This window comes from Girardinichthys multiradiatus, chromosome 19, assembly GCF_021462225.1.
Source record: "Girardinichthys multiradiatus isolate DD_20200921_A chromosome 19, DD_fGirMul_XY1, whole genome shotgun sequence".
NCBI lineage: Eukaryota > Metazoa > Chordata > Actinopteri > Cyprinodontiformes > Goodeidae > Girardinichthys > Girardinichthys multiradiatus.
The window spans coordinates 41,568,350-41,591,112 of NC_061811.1; the positions used below are offsets into that span (position 1 = coordinate 41,568,350).

Genomic DNA, 22,763 nt, shown 5'->3' on the forward strand with positions numbered 1-22,763 from the left:
CATGAAACCATAATCAGACAATTTACCTTTCATAGATACAATAGCTTTTCTTTTACTGGCTGTGCAGACCGTCTTTCACTTCACACGAACACCTCTGGTAGGTTGAAAACACTCAAGACCAAAAACAAACCACAAGAGAAGCTGGAGTTCTGAAGATGATTATTACATGTTCAAGCTTACATACTGTTATTATAAATACAATGGAGGTCAGAAGCAGTGTGTATATGGGCTGCCCAATATTTCCTTCCAAGTTTCCTTCCAAATAAATATTCATTGTTTACTTTATCCAACCTATCAGTGAACATTTAGCTGTTGTAAACGTAGCACCTTAACTGAATTTCTACAACTGCATCTTCTCCCCCAAATATTTTTGGATTGTACATGTTCATTTTCAAGTTTTTTAATTTTCAAAACACGTTTTCCATTATTATAACTTTTGTTTTCTATTTAAATTATTAAAACCAAAAAAGGCTTCTGATACAACAATTTCTTAGTTATTGATGGTCATGTCTACATTTTTCTAACATTTATTTTCCTCCCCTCTTACCGTTTCAGAGAAAAAGACATTACTGGCGGCTGGACAGTAAATGCATTACGTTGTTTCAAAACGATACCGGAAGTAAATACTACAGGGTAAGATGAGCTCCTTCAGCAGTTTTTCCAAGCTATTCATGAGAAGGAAACAGCCTCTTCATGACAGTAATATGTGTTGAGTATTTATGTTGAACCCTAACAGAATTCAAAAGGATTTGTAATGAGAATTTTTTGCATGTTTTATCACCACAGAGTCTTTGTGCCTTAAGAAATATAAAAATGATCTACATATACCTCAAACTAATAACAATTCTTGATATCTTACAGTGTGACATAATCAAGTTTTAAAAACACAAGCCAAAAATGTGCTGCAGTTTCTGGAAAACTCGATTAATAGAAAATTGAGTGGAAGAAAAAACTGTGGTAGAAAAGGGTGGACAGGAATCACTGAAACAAAGGTGTTTGATGGAGATTGATAATGTGTTGACTGCAATCAACACACAGACGTATCCAGTACATGTACTACAATGGTAGCGTTCCTTGTGGTACACTACCCTTGATCCAGAGAATGTCAAAAGTGTCTTAAGGGGGCTAAGGAGAAGGCCTGGGATGTTGTTCAGTGGTCCAAAGTCAGTTAAAACTTAACGCCTAATGCCTCCTTTTGCTGGCAAGCCTTAATTAGATATGATTTCATTTTCCAGCATTACTTGGCACCTGCCCACACTGCCAAAAGTTCTAACACCTCCTTTAATGATCATGGCTTCATTGTGCCAGGGTCATTAAAGGAGGTAATTAAAGCAAATTTATTTGGGATTTTGTCAAGAAGATGATAAGAACCTGACCCAAAAGTGCAAAAAAGCTGATTATCGCTATAGCTACAGACTGATTGCCTCTATGCTGTACTGGGTTGATGCAGTAAGAAGCACAACCAGTTATTGAGCACATATACTACACTGACTTTGGTATATTGCACAGAAATATACACTTTTAATCTATCCAAATTTAGTTTATGTGTTTTATGTGTTTTTTTTTAAAGAATTACTGAAGACTTTAACTTATATTTACATATTTTAGATGCACCTCTACTTAATTCTTAGCTAGGTCAGGTCTACTTTTAACTAATAAATAACACTTTAACTAAATGTCATATTTTATTTAGTTCTTACCAAATGCAACAGTTTTAAATACAAAAAAATCATAAGTCTATATTGCGTATTTTGATGGGCCACAATTTTCTTGCTGCTGCCTCATCAGTTTTTCATGTAATATCTTAAATATGTAGTAGATTAAAACTTACTTTGGTAGATTAAGAGGCATACTATTGTTTTTATCATGTGAAAATGAATTCTGTGTAGATTGTTCTGGGCGAAAGGAAACAGTCTTTCTGAGCAGCATGTAAGGCCTGTCTGGGAACAAGTTTAGAGAAGGAAAAGTTCTGAGGAAAGACTAATGGACTTGCCATTGTAGAAGCGAACATGTAGGCTGGATAGAAACAGTCCAGCTGGAAAGAATTATATCTTGAATCCTGCCAAGTCGCTTTGAGATTAGAGTTCAGTGTGCCGAAACATGTGCGTAAATAGACTTGGTAAATCGGATTTGTCAAAGGTTTCACATACACAACAATGATATGACTTCTGTATATATACACCCTGACTTATGTCAGGGATTTGGGATTCTTTGGGATTTTGTATTATGATGTATTCAGAGATGTTTTCTCAATAAAAGTTCCCCCATGTTGGCTTTGAGAGGAACCAGTTGTCTTTTCATCACTTTTATAATAATAAAGTTTATTCTCCTACAATATCTTTTGAAGTGGAATCTGCAGCACTTGGGTAAAATAGCTTAATTTTTTTTTCCAGTGGTTGCCATGGTGAATAAAGATGTCAAGGCTTACTTGCAATGGCTTTGTATAGCTAATGCTCATGCTCACTCTAAACTTGAAAATACTCAGAAATGAATAATTTCAGATAAAACGTTTTCACATTTCTAGTAAATAAACTCAGATCATGGATAATCCTAGAAATCATAGAAGCTTCTATCTGAATTAGCCCTCTCCCAAGGGTAAATTCAAGAAAGGCTAAACACCACTTTGTATCTTCATAAACTGCACTCCATTTACTTCCTACTCTTCACCTGTCTTCAGGAGATTCCTCTTTCAGAGATCCTGTCTCTGGAGGCAGCTCAGAACTTCTCTCTGCTTCCTGATGGAGCCAGCCCTCACTGCTTTGAAATCACGACAGCATCGTTGGTTTACTATGTCGGAGAGAATCTAATGAGAGGCGAATCATCCATGACTGGCAGTACCATTTTGGTAACACAGATTTTGATTCTGTTTAATGTGATACAATGCAAAATAGGCTGTCAGTGTTTGCCTGATTTGTCAGACTGGGACTTACGGTAGATTTTATTAGCATTGCTTATTTAATCTTGTGGCATAATAGTCACCGTGTTTTTGCATTTCTGGCATTCTTGACAGAGAGGAAGCTATATTCTTCTTTAATTTTTGCCAATAAATCAATCAATCAATCCCAGTGCTACATTTTCATAACTTTCAATAATAATCATGTTAAATATAGCAAGTTGTTACGTTGCTCTTAATAGCACTTAAGAATCTCTATAGTTCTTCGTACGTTTGAGACCGAAACAATGTCATCAGTATGTAACATGAGGCCTAAAATTGACAAAGAAAACAGATGAATGTAGAAAAAAGGTCTGACCATTTTAGTGCTGAGAAAATTTGCCTAGTATCAATTTCTCATGTTTGTAAGAATGAAGAACCCAAATGCAGAGTGTGGCTGTGGCAAAAAATATGCTTTTAATCACGAAAATATAAGGAAGCTTACAGGGGGGATGGCAGGACGAATAAATCATGGAGCATAGGTACAAAAACAGGCAGTCAAACGGGCAGGGTAATGGAGAGACTAACGGAGAAAGCAAAAAAATTGTACAAAAAAACAGTTCTATGATGTGGCTATAAAGATGCACTTTAAGCTGTTCTGGGGTATTCATTAATTACAGATTTAGTCTGCTTGATCTTACAAACTAACAAGATTTTGTAAATTACGTTGATATTGTGAAACCAAAGAAGTCATTGATGGAAGATTAACTCAGTTGAAATAAATACAAAACAGTTCTTCTTAATCTGTTGATACATAAAGGATGTTTTTCTAATAATGCTGGACTTATAAACTACACATCGTAACATCACACTATAAATTTGGCTTAAGGAAGAAGAGAAAACGTAGTTGTTTTACTTAGAACTGCAAGAACGAGAAAAAAAAAAAAAGTTTTTTTAGTCCAAGACATTTTATTCTTCCTTTGTACTATGTTTATACTATTTTATACTCCAAGTGCAGAACTCCTAGGGAATCTTCATAGGTCTCTGCCACTACAGCACAACCACCTTATATTTTTGGACAACACACAAGAAAAAAGCTCTGCCCAGAACATCAAGAACAAGCTCCAAGTACTTCTCAGTACTTCGCTCACTAGTATTTTATGTATTTGTTTGTTGTTTCCTGCTGCCACTTTTATAAGAGAGCAACTCCTAAGCATCAGGGAGCCCTCTCTGGACAGTTTCTCCCCAATCTGCATCAAATCAGAGTTTTTTGGAGATCCTGGTTGGAAGTACAGAAGCTTAAAAATCCTACAAAGCAGGTTTACTGAACGATCTGTGTAAGCTGGTGTCAGGAATTTGTGGAGAGGAAAACTCCCTTTTAACAGGAAGAAACCCCCAGTTGGACCAGGCTCAGTATGAGCGGCCATCTGCCACGACCGATTGGGGGTTTGAGAGAACAGAGCAGAGACACAAAAAAGAACATAGAAGCACTGATCCAGGAGTACTTTCTATAGAAAAGAAAAGGGAAACATTAATGGTTACAGCTCTTTTAATGGCTTCATCTAGGAGAAAGACAGCTAAGCAGAGGAACCCTGAGCCAGTTTTCAAATCTAGAGGATAAAGAGAGCACATACAGTTAGTCATAGTAGATGCTCAGTCAGTAGCTATGTCTAGGAGAGAAGGGGTTAAACACTGAAAGACAGGGCCAAGTGTATCATCAAAAGAAAACCAAAACCCAAACAACTGTGGATAATGACACAAATACCTATAAGGGACAACAGTGCAGCTTTGATTTCAGGATATTTTCTGTCCCCCTGTGCAACAATTATGCTACAAGATTCTGTTTTACCATTATTGGTAGGACTGCGTGCTGAATTCCATTTTGTTACCTGGTCTCTTAAAGGTAAACTTATGAAAAACAGATTACACAAGTTTAAGAGAGGTGGCATGAATTTATTAATATTTTTTATGTCTAGTGTTTTTTGGCTGATTGGAAGGATAACATTGATCTTAAATGTTTAATGCCCATGCAGGCCTTGTGGTTATAGACTTGGATGGATGGATGGATGGATGGACAAACTGTTTAAGCTATCCCATTTCTACAAACAGGTGAGTGGAGTGGGGCTGGATGTAGCTCGGATGTGGGAAATGGCCATCCAGCATGCTCTTATGCCAGCTGTCTCTACAGGAATTTGCCACAATTCCCACCGAAGTGGGCACAGTAAGGCATTGACCAATATTACATCTGCTCACCTGCATATATTGGAAGCCGTGAACTGAACTTCCCTTGTTCTTTTAAGTTAAAAAATTCTGGTTGATGTACAAGGTAAATCTCAGGTAAAGGACAGGATATGACATTTCACAGTGTAGCATTTTTCTGGTAACAAAAATAAGCCAAGACACAAAGAAATGGGTGTGAGGAACTTTACCTCACTGCTTCTCAAGGAATATAAAGTTGGCCAAATGTTATTCATTAACAGATCATCATCAAGTTTAAACACTTTCACATGTAGTAAACTGTTCTGAAGCATTAATGTACTGGATGTGTGGACAAATTACAGCAAGGAACTGACATTATCAGTTTTCCTAGTAAAGCAGTTATTGTCTTTCATCATCAATCTAAAGAGGCAATTTTAAACAATTTGGAGCAACGTACGTTGAGAATGCACATGTCCCAGAAAGTTCAGCAAACAATTCCACTCTGCAACACTCACTTAAACTTAAAAAAGCTCAACAAGCTGATAAAGAAGGCTGGCTGTGATCCGGGGACTCCTCTGGAACCTCTGGAGATCATTGTACAAAGAAGGATTCTTCATAAAATCAGAATCAGAATCAGAAAAGCTTTATTGCCAAGTACGTTTTTGGACATACAAGGAATTTGTTTTGGCGTAGTCGGTGCAATACAGTACAAATTAAACAGTACAAACATATCTACAATAAAATATAAATATAAGTGCACAGTTTTAAGTGAGTGAGAGTAAATATAGAGCAGTATAAGATGCAAGAGCAATACAACAGTGCAGGTGATCATTGTGCAAGTAAAGCAGTGCAAGTAAGCAGGAGTCCAAGCTGAGCGTTAATGTAACGCATAGAGTTACAGGTTACAGGTGTCCTGTCAGCAAAAAAAGGGGGGGTGTGGGGGAAAAGGGAGAGTGTCAGTGTGGTTTTCCGGCAAGAACACTATGGAGAACCCTGAGCATCCCCTTCATGAGACTGATGTACAACAACAGAGTGTCTTCAGTCAGAGGCTTCTTCAGATCTGCTGTAAGACGGAGCGCTACAGGAGATCCTTCCTGCCCACAGCCATCAGCATCTACAACGGCTCTTTAAAGAAACTTGTATATAATGAGCGACAACAAAACTTAATTTCTCTTTGGGATTAATAAAGTATTTTTAATCATGTTATGGCAATATTTTTTTCTAAATATTACATTTAGGTTAAATCCAAATTTACCTCAATCCTACATTTCTCATCAGTGACAACAATGCATCTAGTATTCTCTGTGACTATTTGCATCTTGAGCACCATCATCTGTATCAGTGAAGGGTATTAATACCGTAAGAGTCCATCTGACAGGTTGAATATACTGTTGGCAAGCAAGGCATTCTGACACTTGCAAAATAAATTGCTAAAAAATATTGCATGCCAACTTTTCCTTTGGGATATTACGATTGCACATACTGATATTGTTATGATGATATATATGCAGTATGTTGTAACATCGTAAGTAACTAAGTAAAATGCTAATGTGAGCTAAAGAGAGCTGTGTGTGAAAGAAACCTCACTGAACTAAAGAATTAGCCAGACTATCTCCAAAAGGAGACCAGTAAGGAAATCAGGAAAACATTAGTTCAAATTGCTGCTTATGGTTGCTTCTGAAAACTAATCAATGATGGAATCTTTTAGTGACTTACACAGGGACACTGGCACATGTGTTCTACTGAACCTGTGATATTTTATCTTTTTGCAGTAAGGTATATTGTTTCTTTTGAAAAAATGCTTGCCAGTCTCAGTAAAACGTTTGCTGTGAGTCCATCTTCTTTTTTAAAGCTGGAGAACCCAATTCTATTTTCTGCTAAATTTAGACTAAAAACTAAACCAAAGTTTGAGAAAATACATGTAGAATAAAGCTTTATTTTAATGCCTCTGAGGTAAAATAATGTAGCATTGAGGGCAACAGACATTCCATTATACAAATATAAAGTCATATTTCTGTAACTCATGACACATTTCCTGCTTAGATATAACTGTTTTTGTTCAAGCTGAATCCCACTGCAGGGTCTTAGCTCTCCTTAGACTGACAGTGCCCACTCAAAGCCCATCAGAGATATTTACAGCTTCTGTGACGTCAAACTGATCATGACTAATGCTTCCAAAGAATCACACAGTGGTTGCTTGTCTGACTACCGTAACAGTCGTCTACAGGGTTCAAAAGTATGACTTAAACAGATTGAAATACTGATTTAACATCAGATCATTGCTAAAGAAAATGAGAAAGAACAGTTTAGGTAACAGAGAGTTTGAGTACTTGGTCATACTTCCATTTGTGACTGTTATAAAGTGTTTTCATTGATAATGAGTCAGTGTTAATATCTTGCTTCATTTTATGTTTCATCCTCTTTGATCAACAGAAGAAATTTCAATAAGTATTTCAGTCTCCAACTGCCAGATCCAAGAGAATGTGGTAAGAAGACACACACACACACACACACACACACACACACACACACACACACACACAAACACAAACACACACACACACACACACAAGTATTTGCAAGGTAACAGAGTTGATGGATTTAAATGAATTATGCTTTTTGCTTGTTTGCATTTGCAGACTTTGTGTAGGTTGATATAACTGAAATAAATAGATATACAGATTATCACAACGCTTAAAAGCTGCCAAGAACATCAAGTCATATTTCCATGCAGACATGCACCCTACCATCTCCAAGGTGAGCAAGTATCAAGCACATGGAATGGAGATTACTGTGATTACTCACTCAGCTACATGGTTTCCATAGAGATTATGGTAATTAGACCACAAACTATGAGGAGGAGGAAGAGGTTTATAATATTGTATTCCTGTCCTCTGCTGAGTTGTGATATTAGAGTTCCTGTGTACATGGGATAAAAAGAAAGTGATGGACAGAAGAAGTAAGAAATATTTTGTAGTCTCAGATTTAAAGTTGTTATTGGTACTCTGTAGTGAAACTGTGTAAAGCACACTGCTGGCTTTGGGGCTCAACCCATTCCTGAATTCCTTCCTAATTTCATGGAGCTATCTTTACTTAAATCCCTTTTTATTAATTTTTAACTTGTGAAATTCTTGAATGGTTTAAAAATATAATATCTATGTCAAATTTGGTGATGTTGAATTTAGGGCTTTGAGATATAGGCTAAAATGAATCTCACAATATACACTGCTCACTTAAACATTTAAACACTTAAACAACACAATATAACTCCAAGTAAATCAAACTTCTGTGAAATCAAACTGTCCACTTAGGAAGCAATACTGATTGACAATTAATTTCACATGCTGTTGTGCAAATGGAAAAGACAACAGGGGGAAATCTTTGGCGATTAGCAAGACACACTCAATAAAGGAGTGGTTCTGCAGGTGGGGACCACAGACCACTTCTCAGTACCTATGCTTTCTGGCTGATGTTTTGGTCGCTTTTGAATGTTGGTGGTGCTTTCACACTCGTGGTAACATGAGACGGACTCTACAACCCACACAAGTGGCTCAGGTAGTGTAGCTCATCCAGGATGGCACATTAACTTGAGCTGTGACAAGAAGGTTTGCTGTGTCTGTCACCCACCAACGTCACGTTGCACCACAGACTGTCCAGGAGTTGTCGGACGCTTTAGTCCAGGTCTGGGAGGAGATCCCTCAGGAGACCATCCACCGTCTCATCAGGAGCATGCCCAGGCGTTGTAGGGAGGTCATACAGGCATGTAGAGGCCACACACAATACTGAGCCTCATTTTTACTTGTTTTAAGGACATTGCAGCAATCCCTCATACTGAGCATGCATGTAGCGACAGTGGAGAGGAAAAACTCCCTTTTAACTGGAAGAAACCTCCAGCAGAACCAGGCTCAGTGTGAGCGGCCATCTGCCACGACCGACTGGGGGTTTGAGAGAACAGAATAGAGACACACAAAGAATACAGAAGCACTGATCCAGGAGTACTTTCTATGGGAAGGAAAAGTAAATGTTAGTGGATGTAGCTCCTTTAGTCGTTTCATCTAGAATGAAAGAACAGATAAACCTTGAGCCAGTTTTCATAGATAGAGTCTGAAAGAGAGCACATACAGTTAGTTACAGTAAAACCCCAGTCAATTGCTATATCTAGGAGCGAGAAAGGGTTAAACACTGAAAGACCGGGCCAAGTGTATCATCTGTAGAAGGTGAGCATTTAGCTGTTGCCAGCAGAAGCTTGGACGATGCCCCTCTCCAGAAAGGTGTCACAGGTAGACACAGAGTCAGGCCAGGTGTAGCTTCTAGGAAGAGAAAAAAGGGAGAACATAAAGTTAAAAACTTAAATAACAGCAAATAATGCAAAATTGGAGAGTAGTGTGAGAATGTAGCGAAGAGGGTGAAAGTGGTCATTATGTCCTCCAGCAGCGTAAGCCTATAACAGCATAACTACAGAGATAGTTTCAGTTTATGTGTTTATATAGCGCTTATTTACAACAATGTCGTCTCAAGGCACCCCACAAAGGGTCCAGAATGGCGCAGGGCTGCCGGGGAGGCCAGACCGAACCACTGAGTGCCAGAGCCCGGCCGCCAAAGAACGGGGCACATGTAGGGGTACTAAGTAAAATAATAAACTGATTAAGTTTGTCCATCTAGAGCCCACTGATGGCCATTGTTATACTAAAAACCACAAGGATCGGGATACCTCTCTTTGTCTGACTGATTATGACCATTGGAAAAGAGAACAGGTCATACAGGTAGCAGAAATGGAACAAAGTATTCAATGAGAATATTTCATTCATTCAGATCTAGGAAGTGTTATTTGAGTGTTCCCTTTATTTTTTTGAGCAGTGTAGTTTGGATTATATCCATATATTGTCAAAATTCATTAATTCCTCCATTATAGTAATGTGCCACCCACTGATGCAGCTGCACATAGAGACTTAGACTGATCTTTTTTCCAACGGTAGGACCAACAACACATAATTCAAGGGTAGAAGTGATTTTATTCTGAAAAAAACAAAACATTAGACTAACAAACATATCTGCAAAAACAATTACTCATGACAAAAATAAAACTGTCTGACTAATAATTAGATCGTACTGAAGCTTACCAGTGACAAAACTACAAAATTATCTGCCAAACACACAAGTGAATGAAAGCAGTTGCACAGAATGAAAACACAGAGGAGCAGAGCACCCTAACCCATAACATACCATAAGATCAATGTTTAGTGTTCCCTTACTGGAAGGTAAGCTTTTTCATTAGAGAAAGAATACATTGCACAAAATGAATTGGAACTTTGTTAAATGATAAATATTTAGAGCATTATGAGTCTTATAACTGCTGTTCCAAAATGAGCTCTGACATAAACTGGAAGACAGTAGCACCCTGTTTAGGAAGGATCAGTTAGAACAGCAGTAAAATTGGCAGTAATTAAACAGACCAACCCCATGGTAACAATCCCCATCCCTGCAACCACAGTAACCACCACCCTGTCCACCAACTAGTCCACCAAAACCCCCACTCGATAACCAAAATAAATTTTTGTTTTGTTTTTTTGGTAGTTTCATATCTGCATACATATATATTTACCTACTTAATCTTATCCACAATGATTTAAATTTGTGCTGGTATTTTTCCAAACCCTATAGACACTGGACTAACTCATTTTGGCATATTTCTTTTATTTTCTACATCTTTATGCATAAGTGCAATGTTTTTATAGAACAGAATAAATGTTAAAAATAGATGGCAAAATGAGACAAATGAGCCTCATCGGAAGGCATATTCTAATTTATTGAATAAGACTGCAGATGAAATTGGTTAACAAAAATTAAAGTCTAATTAAGCACTCATACCTTCTCGTAAAGACAGGAATTAAATGTTTTAACCCAGTAAGACCACCTTCAGTTAGTCGTTTTGAATGGTTTTTGATTGATTGTTATTGAGTTTCATACAGTTCTCTTCAATTATTTTACATATATTTGTATTTTGTTCATTGTTTTTATTTATGTAATTTATATGGCACTAATCTTATATATTATTTCTCTAGGACATCAATTCAGTTTATCAGATTTTTCCAGATGAAGTTCTTGGTTCTGGACAGTTTGGTATTGTTTATGGAGGTAAGATCCACATTTTTAATCAGGCCCTTACTATCATTATACATAACTGCATATTTTAATTAATTGTTTTCACTGCAACAAATTGGAGTTTAATGGGGATTTGTTTGGATCATCTCTAGTACAAATTACATTTTATAAAAGTGAAATTATGAGAGAAATAAGTGACCTTTTTTAAGTTTTCTATCTACTTATAGAAGCAAAAGGGTAATTTCCCTAAATTATGAACACCAAGCATAAACCAGGGAGGTTTTATCGAAAGAAGTCTCAACAGACTCAGACTTGGTCGACTAACCATTATAATTATACAGCTAAGCGCAATATTATTATTAATATTAATATTAATATTATTACACCCAAGCCCAAAATTATTTGTACCCCTGGCTGATTTATATTTAAAAGTATTTCCCTTCAACCATAAAGTTTGTTTCTGATTAAGAAGGAACAGTCATCTCTCAAAAGTTGATAAAGCAATATAAAACACTGTTGAACCATTGTTTTGGCCATGAGCCCTTGTCAGATGCTTGCTGAGGGCTGAGCACCACTGAAGGTCAATCCATGATCTCTGAGTTTACTTTCATTTAGTAGGAAAACACATTTTTTAATACCAGAACAGGTGCTATCAATAAATTCAGTCAACTCTGAAGTCCGAGTAGTGATTAAATGAGGCTTTGATGAGGAGGGGTAAGCTGATTGTGCTAAAGTAATAAAAATGGCTTACTGTTCTTAGTCTGTGGGGACTTGGAAGCAGGGTTGAGTTCCTGGTTGGAGTTTGATAGACAAAATAGATAGTTGGAGACAGAGAGCTACAGTGGATGATCGTTGATGATAAGTGATAGTGTTGTAGCTCTTTATAAACACAGCCTGAAAAGAGATTGCACACAGATCTTTAGGAGGAGGGGGAACTCACACACACCAACAGACCTGCACACCAGGATCATAACATATATAGTGACATCAGATTGTATTATAAAGTTTGCCTTGATAACAGTTGTTATGCAGTTTGCTGTGTAGCCCCTGTAGCGTTCTGTGCTGCATTCACTGACCTCTGATATTAAGTAATTTAAATACTAGGTCAGATGGTATATTAATTAAATAGGTTGTTTATATATACACACAATAATCTTCAATGTTGCATGTGTTTAATATGACAGGAAGTAATATTGAGTGTTAGAGTGGCCCAGAGGGTCCACCAATTTCAATTTTGTGAAATGGCAGTAAAGGTTTTTGAGAAAGTTATGAATAATTTTCAAACTGAAATTTTTAATTTGATTTATATTAAAACAGAAACATTATTTTTATTTTTTTATTTTTACCATTAACATTTTTGGTCACCAGCCACTGTGGCTAGTGGTTTTCCAAAGTTACTTGTCACTCAGCATTTTCACCAGCCACAATTTTGTTGTTAGGAATTTATGTTTAATATGATTAAAGCTGACTACAGCGTGCTAAAGTTTTCTCAAACTAGATTTACACGTACTCGTACTCGTCGTCTTCCGCTTTATCCGGGACCGGGTCTCGGGGGCAGCAGACTCAGCAGAGACGCCCAGACGTCCCTCTCCCCAGACACCTCTTCCAGCTCCTCAGGGGGGAGCCCAAGGCGTTCCCAGGCCAGCCGAGAGACATAGTCCCTCCAACGTGTCCCTTGGGCCTCCTCCTGGTGGGACATGCCTGGAACACCTCCCGAGGAAGGCGTCCAGGAGGCATCCGGTATAGATGCCCGAGCCACCTCAACTGGCTCCTCTCGATGTGGAGAAGCAGCGGCTCTACTCTGAGCCCCTCACGGATGGCCGAGCTCCTCACCCTATCTCTAAGGGAGTGCCTGGCCACCCTACGGAAGAAGCTCATTTCAGCCGCTTGTATCCGGGATCTCCCAAAGTTCATGGCCATAGGTGAAGGTAGGAACGTAGACCGACCGGTCAGCTCTCTCTTCACCACAACGGACCGGCACAGCGCCCCCATTACTGTGGCAGCTGCACCGATCCGTCTGTCGATCTCCTGCTCCATTCTTCCCTCACTCGTGAACAAGACCCCGAGATACTTAAACTCCTCCACTTGAGGCAGGAACTCCCCTCCAAACTGAAGAGGACAAGCCACCCTTTTCTGGTCGAGAACCATGGCCTCGGACTTGGAGGAGCTGATCTTCATCCCAGCCGCCTAGAAATCCTGTCCATAAAAGTTATGAACAGGACCGGTGACAAAGGGCAGCCCTGCTGGAGTCCAACATGCACCGGGAACAGGTCCGACTTAGTGCCGGCATTGCGAACCAAACTCCTGCTCCGCTTGTACAGAGACCGGGTGGCCCCTAGTAAAGAGCCACCGATTCCATACTCCAGGAGCACCCCCCACAGGGCATCACGAGGGACACAGTCGAATGCTTTCTCCAGGTCCACAAAACACATGTGGACCGGTTGGCCAAACTCCCATGAACCCTCGAGTACCGTGTAGAGGGTATAGAGCTGGTCCAGTTTCCCACGGCCGGGACGAAAACCACACTGCTCCTCCTGAAGCCGGGGTTCGACTATCGGCCGGACTCTCCTCTCCAATACCCTGGCATAGGCCTTACCAGGGAGGCTGAGGAGTGTGATCCCCCTGTAGTTGGAACACACCCTCTGGTCACCCTTCTTATGAAGGGGGACCACCACCCCAGTCTGCCAATCCAAAGGCACTGTCCCCGTCCGCCACGCAATGTTGAAGAGGCGTGTCAACCATGACAGCCCCACAACATCCAAAGACTTGAGGTACTCACGGCGGATCTCATCCAACCCCGAAGCCTTGCCACCACGGAGCTTTTTAACCACCTTGGTGACTTCAGCCTGGGTGATGAAAGAGTCCAACCCCGAGTCCCCAGCCTCTGTTTCCACCAGGAATGCGTGATGGCAGGATTGAGGAGATCCTCGAAGTACTCCTTCCACCGGCCAATAATGTCCCCAGTCGAGGTCGGCAGCTCCCCACCCCCACTGTAAACAGTGTTGGCGAAGCACTGCTTCCCCCTCCTGAGGCGCCGGATGGTTTGCCAGAATCGCTTCGGGGCCAACCGGTAGTCCCAGGTCCGAGTTTTTGCCTCTGCCACCGCCCGGGCCGTGGCACGCTTGGCCCCACGGTACCCATCAGCCACCTCAGGAGTCCCACAAGCCAACCACAACCGATAGGACTCCTTCTTCAGCTTGACAGCGTCCCTTACTGCCGGTGTCCACCACCGGGTTCGGGGATTGCCGCTGCAACAGGCACTGCAGACTTTACGGCCTCAGCTACGGGCAGCAGCATCGACAATAGATGCGGAGAACATGGTCCATTCGGACTCTATGTCTCCAACATCCCTCGGAATCTGGTCAAAGCTCTCCCGGAGGTGAGAGTTGAATACATCCCTGGCCGAGGGCTCTGCCAAACATTCCCAGCAGACCCTCACTATGTGCTTGCGCCTGCCAAGTCTGTCTGGCTTTCTCCCCCTCCAGCGGATCCAACTCACCACCAGGTGGTGATCAGTGGACAGCTCAGCCCCTCTCTTCACCCGAGTGTCCAAAACATGCGGCCGAAGGTCTGATGATACGACAACAAAGTCGATCATTGACCTCCTGCCTAGGGTATCCTGGTGCCAAGTGCACTGATGGACACCCTTATGTTTGAACATGGTGTTCATTATGGACAATCCGTGACTAGGACAGAAGTCCAATAACAAAACACCGCTTGGATAAAGATCGGGGAGGCCATTCCTCCCAATCACGCCTCTCCAGGTGTCACTGTCGTTTCCCACGTGGGCGTTGAAGTCCCCCAGCAGAATAATGGAGTCCCCAGGAGGGGCACAATCCAGCACCCCCGACAGGGACGCCACAATTTTGTTGTTAGGAATTTATGTTTAAGATGATTAAAGCTGACTATAGTGTGCTAAAGTTTTCTTGAACTAGATTTACAACATTTGTAAATGTTCAATTCAATTCAATTCAGTTTTATTTATATAGCGCCAATTCACAACACATGTTGTCTCAAGGCACTTCACAACAGTCAGGTACATACATTCCAATTAATCCTAACAATTGAACAGTGCAGTCGGAGTTAGCTTTTTATTCAAATTGGATAAAAAGTTTTTCTATCTAAGGAAGCCCAGCAGATTGCATCCAGTCAGTGACTTGCAGCATTCCCTCCTCCCGAATGAAATGTAAATGACCCTGTTACAAAATCATATCAAGACATAAAATTAATACCACTTCAGGTCATTATCAAGTATTCAACTCCGATAAGGTTCTGCGTAAAGCTCCTTTTTATATGAAAATGTGACTAACATAGTTTCCTCACAAACTTTAATCAACAAACACAATTATCGTTTAATAAAACATGTCTAACGTTAATACTTACTCGCACATCCACACATAGGCCCTGACCTAATACCTACCTACTACACCCTATGCCCCTCTATGAAGTGTGTACTTTGCGGTCTTGCTGCTAAAACGTATTTTGAAACTCCAACAACCAATCGTTTTGAGGAGAAGAAATCGCAGGAATCTGAGGAGGCTTATACACCAGACTCTTGCCACGGGACCAGTGTTTGTTCGAAATTAAGTTTGTGTGTTTTGGCCTAATGACTGCCCACAATCACCCTGAAGTAGGTGGCGTCTTACACAACAAGCCGACAATATATATTTTTACTGGTTTTCCAGGCTCAACATTGTTATGGTGCGTTCACACTGAACACGGATTCTGCGATAGGAGCGGGTGATTTACATGTTATCCCTATGTAGAGGCACGTTCAGGAGCGGAGCGGCAAGAGGCGGTGCAAAGGAGACGAAGGACGCGGTGCGGAAGGCGCGCCGAGCGAAGTGGGAGCGGAGCGAGAGCGATGGACGAGTTGAAAAATCTGAACTTTTTCCTAAATTCGCGTCGCGTCAACCAATCAGGGACTGGATGTGGTGTGACGTAGGGTGAAAGACCGCAGCGGAGAAGAAGCGGTTGTCAGTGAAGATGGAGGACCAGATCATAGTGGCGATGTGCGGCAAGCCAGAGTTGTATGACTCAACTAATTACTTTTACCAAGACAAGTACAGAAAGGACCTGGCCTGGTTATGTTTAGGCACAAATATCTTATATTTAGGAGATGTGGACATTAAAAATCGGCTGTTTTTTTATTGAGCTGAGATTTATTTACTCACCAAAGACAGATGGACAGGTGTTCAGCAACAGGGATACAGCGCCGGTAGTTGGTGTCCCGGAGGCCGATTCGTCTCCCAACGCAGGACAGCAGATTTTCGAACTGGGTCCTGGATAGACGGAAGTACCGCTGAAATCGAACGTCATCCAGACGCATCTCCTGGAGTAGGTGGTGGTACTCTCCGAACTGTTCCCGTCCCTGAAGAATCTGGTGAACCCAGGGACGTCGACGTCAGCGGTGTTTTTCGGCTCTCCACAGGTAAAACACTGTAATTAGGTCTGTGAAATCCATGTCCGCCATGTTCAGTTGAAACCAGCAAGCAGCACATAGAAGCTCCTCCTATTTGATGACGCAGCGAAGCGTTGCTGTTTGTTGCCATTTGGCAACGTGGAGTTAACGCGGAATGTTATTCGAACAACAGCACACAAATGACGCAAAATATTAGCAGAATCCGCGTTCGGTGTGAACAAACCAGTAAAAATATATGTCGTCGGCTTGCTGTCTAAGGTTTACACAGTTCTTATTATTCTGATTTGATGGTTGATTACATTTATGTTTGTGATTGTTTTTTACTTAAAATCACACATGCAGCAATGAATTGTGGGTAATATACTTTGGCGAAGTTCGCTTAGAGTCCTTTATCCTTTCGACTTTGAAATTGTTTGTTCCGACTAAAAAGGAGACCCCCTTCATCTTTTCATCGCTATACATCCTACTGTCAGTGCAGTACACGACATTCTCCCCTGGGTCATATACCAACCATTTCTGACCTGCTGTCTTACACTTTTCGTCAAATTACCTTTTTTTTCTGTGTCTCCCCTTCCTTCTTTTCGATGTCAAGTTTTCTTTTTTCTGCTCTCCGGGTTTTCTGACACCTTGAATGTGCCGCTGCGTTATCGCCCCCATGGCTTTACAACTGTGTTCTCCACAGTGACCACCTGTCTAAAGTGACAGTAGTCATGAACGGACCAATGAACAAACACTGCATACTGACATTGCTTATGGGACTTGTAGTGTCGTAGTGTCACATTTCAATTTGTTTATTATTTTAGATTCCATTTGAGAAAACTATAATTAAAAACCGCCAAAGTGGCTAGTTGGAGGGGCTGTGTTACCCGCCACTGCTAAAATGCACCGGCATTTAGCACGTTGGCGGGCCGTGGGCATAAGTAATCAGAATAAAATGGCTGATCAGACTAAAAATGTATCATGTAAACTTGCTGATTGGAATATTCTGTTAGCTAGCCAGATCAACAAGCCATTCAAGGTGGAAATATGCCACATTGACGCGGGGTGCACATGCACACTCAGGTCAGTTTGCCTCATTCAGAATAATTTGAGCCTGTCAAGGGTTTACATGCATGTCAATTGGATTGTCAATCAGCATAAACCATCCCTCTCAATCGGCTCACAATTTTATTACGATCATGCCGAATCCGATCCTGAATATTCTGACTGACATGTTTACATTACACATTTTTTGTCCAATTGGCCATTTATTCTGATTACTTATGTCCATGTAAATGTACAGTACAGACCAAAACGTTTGGACACACCTTCTTATTCAAAGAGTTTTCTTTATTTTCATGACTATGAATATTGTAGCTTCAAACTGAAGGCATCAAAACTATAAATTAGCATGTGGAATTATATACTGAACAAAAAAGTGTGAAACAACTGAAAATATGTCTTATATTCTAGGTTCTTCAAAGTAGGCACCTTTTGCTTTGATTACTGCTCCACACACTCTTGGCATTCTGTTGATGAGCTTCAAGAGGTAGTCACCTGAAATGGTTTTCCAACAGTCTTGAAGGAGTTCCCAGAGATGCTTAGCACTTGTTGGCCCTTTTGCCTTTACTCTGGGGTCCAGCTCACCCAAAACCATCTCGATTGGGTTCAGGTCCGGTGATTGTGGAGGCCAGGTCATCTGGCGCAGCACCCCATCACTCTCCTTTGTGGTCAAATTGCCCTTACACAGCCTGGAGGTGTGTTTGGGGTCATTGTCGTGTTGAAAAATAAATGATGGTCCAACTAAACGCAAACCGGATGGAATAGCATGCCACTGCAAGATGCTGTGGTAGCCATGCTGGTTCAGTATGCCTTCAATTTTGAATAAATCCCCAACAGTGTCACCAGCAAAGCACCCCCACACCATCACACCTCCTCCTCCATGCTTCACGGTGGGAACCAGGCATATCAGAATCAGAATCAGAATCAGAAAAGCTTTATTGCCAAGTACGTTTTTGGACATACAAGGAATTTGTTTTGGCGTAGTCGGTGCAATACAGTACAAATTAAACAGTATAAACATATCTACAATATAATATAAATATATGTGCACAGTTTTAAGTGAGTGAGAGTAAATATAGAGCAGTATAAGATGCAAGAGCAATACAACAGTGCAGGTGATCATTGTGCAAGTAAAGCAGTGCAAGTAAAGCAGGAGTCCATGCTGAGCGTTAATGTAACGCATAGAGTTACAGGTTACAGGTGTCCTGTCAGCAAAAAAAGGGGGGGTATGGGGGAAAGGGAGAGTGTCAAGGTGGTTTCCGGGCTTTGTTAACCAGGCTGGTGGCAGATGGGAAAAAACTGTTCTTGTGGCGTGAGGTTTTGGTCCGGATGGACCGCAGCCTCCTGCCAGAGGGGAGAGTCTCAAAGAGTCTGTGACCGGGTTGGGAGGGATCAGCCAGAATCTTCCCGGCCCGCTTCAGGGTCCTGGAGGTGTACAGTTCCTGGAGCGACAGTAGACTGCAGCCAATCACCTTCTCAGCAGACCGAATGACACGCTGCAGCCTGCCCTTATCCTTGGCTGTAGCAGCGGCGTACCAGATGGTGATGGAGGAGGTGAGGATGGACTCAATGATGGCTGTGTAGAAGTGCACCATCATAGTCTTTGGCAGGTTGAATTTCTTCAGCTGCCGCAGGAAGAACATCCTCTGCTGGGCTTTCTTGATGAGGGAGCTGATGTTTGGCTCCCACTTGAGATCCTGGGAGATGATGGTTCCCAGGAAGCGGAAAGATTCCACAGTGTCAATTGTGGAGTCACAGAGGGTGATGGGGGCAGGTGGGGCTGGGTTCTGCCTGAAGTCCACAACCACCTCTACTGTCTTTAGAGCGTTGAGTTCAAGGTTGTTCTGGCTGCACCAGTCCAACAGATGGTCCACCTCCCATCTGTACGCAGACTCGTCACCATCAGAGATGAGTCCGATCAGGGTGGTGTCGTCCGCAAACTTCAGAAGCTTGACAGACTGGTGACTGGAGGTGCAGCTGTTGGTGTACAGGGAGAAGAGCAGAGGAGAGAGAACACAGCCTTGGGGGGAACCGGTGCTGATGGTCAGGGAGTCAGAGACGTGCTTCCCCAGCCTCACGCGCTGCTTCCTGTCAGACAGGAAGACAGTGATCCACCTGCAGGTGGAGTCGGGCACACTCAGCTGGGAGAGCTTCTCCTGTAGCAGAACTGGGACGATGGTGTTGAAGGCAGAGCTGAAATCCACAAACAGGATCCTCGCGTAGGTTCCTGTGGAGTCCAGGTGCCGGAGGATGAAGTGAAGGGCTAGGTTGACTGCATCATCTACAGACCTGTTGGCTCTGTATGCAAACTGCAGGGGGTCAAGGAGGGGGTCGGTGATGTCTTTTAGGTGTGAGAGCACAAGGCGCTCAAAGGACTTCATCACCACAGAGGTCAGGGCGACGGGTCTGAAGTCATTAAGCCCTGTGGTCCATCTGTTCACCTGTTCTGCGCCGCACAAAGGCACTGTGGTTGGAACCAAAGATCTCAAACTTGGACTCATCAGACCAAAGCACAGATTTCCACTGGTCTAATGTCCATTCCTTGTGTTCTTTAGCCCAAACAAGTCTCTTCTGCTTGTTGCCTGTCCTCAGCAGTGGTTTCCTAGCAGCTATTTTACCATGAAGGCCTGATTCACACAGTCTCCTCTTAACAGTTGTTCTAGAGATGTGTCTGCTGCTAGAGTTCTGTGTGGCATTGACCTGTTCTCTAATCTGAGTTGCTGTTAACCTGCGATTTCTGAGGCTGGTGACTCAGATGAACTTATCGTCCGCAGCAGAGGTGACTCTTGGTCTTCCTTTTCTGGGGCGGTCCTCATGAGAGCCAGTTTCTTTGTAGCGCTTGATGGTTTTTGCGACTGCACTTGGGGACACTTTCAAAGCTTTCCCAATTGTTCGGACTGACTGACCTTCATTTCTTAAAGTAATGATGGCCACTCGTTTTTCTTTACTTAGCTGCTTTTTTCTTGCCATAATACAAATTCTAACAGTCTATTCAGTAGGACTATCAGCTGTGTACTGTATCCACTTACTGCACAACACAACAGATGGTCCCAACCCCATTTATAAGGCCTGAAATCCCACTTATTAAACCTGACAGAGCACACCTGTGAAGTGAAAATCATTTCAGGTGACTACCTCTTGAATCTCAACAGATTTCCAAGAGTGTGCAGAGCAGTACTCAAAGCAAAAGGTGGCTACTTTGAAGAACCTAGAATATAAGACATATTTTCAGTTGTTTCACACTTTTTTGTTCAGTATATAATTCCACATGTGTTAATTCATAGTTTTGATGGCTTCAGTGTGAAGCTACAATATTCATAGTCATGAAAATAAAGACAACTCTTTGAATGAGAAGGTGTGGTCAAACCTTTGGTCTGTACTGTAGATATGCATTACTGGAACCATGTCCTGTGTTGATGAGACCAAGATAAAATCATTTGGTTCACATTGTGTCAAGCATATGTGGTGGCAACCAGGTGAGGAGTACAAAGACAAGTGTTTCTTACCTACAGTCAAGCACAGTGGTGGCAGTGTCATGGTTTTGGTGCTGCCAGCTGTGGGAAGCTACAGTTCATTGAGGGAACCATGAATGCCAACACTTACTGTGACATACTGAAGCAGGTTATAATCCCTTCCCTTCTGAAACTGGGCCGCAGGGCAGTGTTCCAACTTGATAATGACCCCAAAAGACACCTCCAAGATGGCCACTGCTTTGCCAAACAAACTGAGGGTAAAGGTGCTGGACTGGCCAAGCATGTCTCCAGACCTATTAAGCTTCTGTGGGGCATCCTCAAATGGAAGGTGGAGGAGCGCTAGGTCTCTAAGACCCACAAGCTCTGTGATGTCGTCATGGAGGAGTGGAAGAGGTTATCATTGGCAACCTGGGAAGCTCTAGTGAACTCCATGCCCAACAGAGTTAGGGCAGTGCCAGAAAATAATGGTGGCCACACAAAAATATTCACACTGAGAGCATAATTTTATACTTGTTTATACTTGTTAGCCAAAAATCTTTGACATTTTCATCATAGTTCTTGTCATTCTACAGGTCCTTCTCAAAATATTAGCATATTGTGATAAAGTTCATTATTTTCCATAATGTCATGATGAAAATTTAACATTCATATATTTTAGATTTATTGCACACTAACTGAAATATTTCAGCTCTTTTATTGTCTTAATACGGATGATTTTGGCATACAGCTCATGAAAACCCAAAATTCCTATCTCACAAAATTAGCATATCATTAAAAAGGTCTCTAAACGAGCTATGAACCTAATCATCTGAATCAACGAGTTAACTCTAAACACCTGCAAAAGATTCCTGAGGCCTTTAAAACTCCCAGCCTGGTTCATCACTCAAAACCCCAATCATGAGTAAGACTGCCGACCTGACTGCTGTCCAGAAGGCCACTATTGACACCCTCAAGCAAGAGGGTAAGACACAGAAAGAAATGTCTGAACGAATAGGCTGTTCCCAGAGTGCTGTATCAAGGCACCTCAGTGGGAAGTCTGTGGGAAGGAAAAAGTGTGGCAGAAAACGCTGCACAACGAGAAGAGGTGACCGGACCCTGAGGAAGATTGTGGAGAAGGGCCGATTCCAGACCTTGGGGGACCTGCGGAAGCAGTGGACTAAGTCTGGAGTAGAAACATCCAGAGCCACCGTGCACAGGCGTGTGCAGGAAATGGTCTACAGGTGCCGCATTCCCCAGGTCAAGCCACTTTTGAACCAGAAACAGCGGCAGAAGCACCTGACCTGGGCTACAGAGAAGCAGCACTGGACTGTTGCTCAGTGGTCCAAAGTACTTTTTTCGGATGAAAGCAAATTCTGCGTGTCATTCGGAAATCAAGGTGCCAGAGTCTGGAGGAAGACTGGGGAGAAGGAAATGTCAAAATGCCAGAAGTCCAGTGTCAAGTACCCACAGTCAGTGATGGTCTGGGGTGCCGTGTAAGCTGCTGGTGTTGGTCCACTGTGTTTTATCAAGGGCAGGGTCAATGCAGCTAGCTATCAGGAGATTTTGGAGCACTTCATGCTTCCATCTGCTTAAAAGCTTTATGGAGATGAAGATTTCATTTTTCAGCACGACCTGGCACCTGCTCACAGTGCCAAAACCACTGGTAAATGGTTTA

The 22,763-nt window shown here is 41.9% G+C and overlaps 1 protein-coding gene across 6 annotated transcripts in view; it reads left to right on the plus strand.

Moving 5' to 3' along the window:
* prkd1 (protein kinase D1) overlaps nt 1–22,763 on the plus strand; it is a 100,845-nt gene that overhangs the window by 38,208 nt on the left and 39,874 nt on the right. For all 6 annotated transcript variants that reach the window (XR_007042560.1, XM_047393104.1, XM_047393106.1 and 3 more), the window contains 5 exons: nt 556–633; nt 2,678–2,845; nt 4,982–5,093; nt 7,505–7,557; nt 11,134–11,206. Coding sequence is in view for 5 of the 6 variants with exons in the window: in XM_047393104.1 (XP_047249060.1) it covers nt 556–633; nt 2,678–2,845; nt 4,982–5,093; nt 7,505–7,557; nt 11,134–11,206 (484 nt within the window). In the remaining variant the exon portion in view is untranslated. The remainder of the gene's footprint in view (nt 1–555; nt 634–2,677; nt 2,846–4,981; nt 5,094–7,504; nt 7,558–11,133; nt 11,207–22,763) is intronic.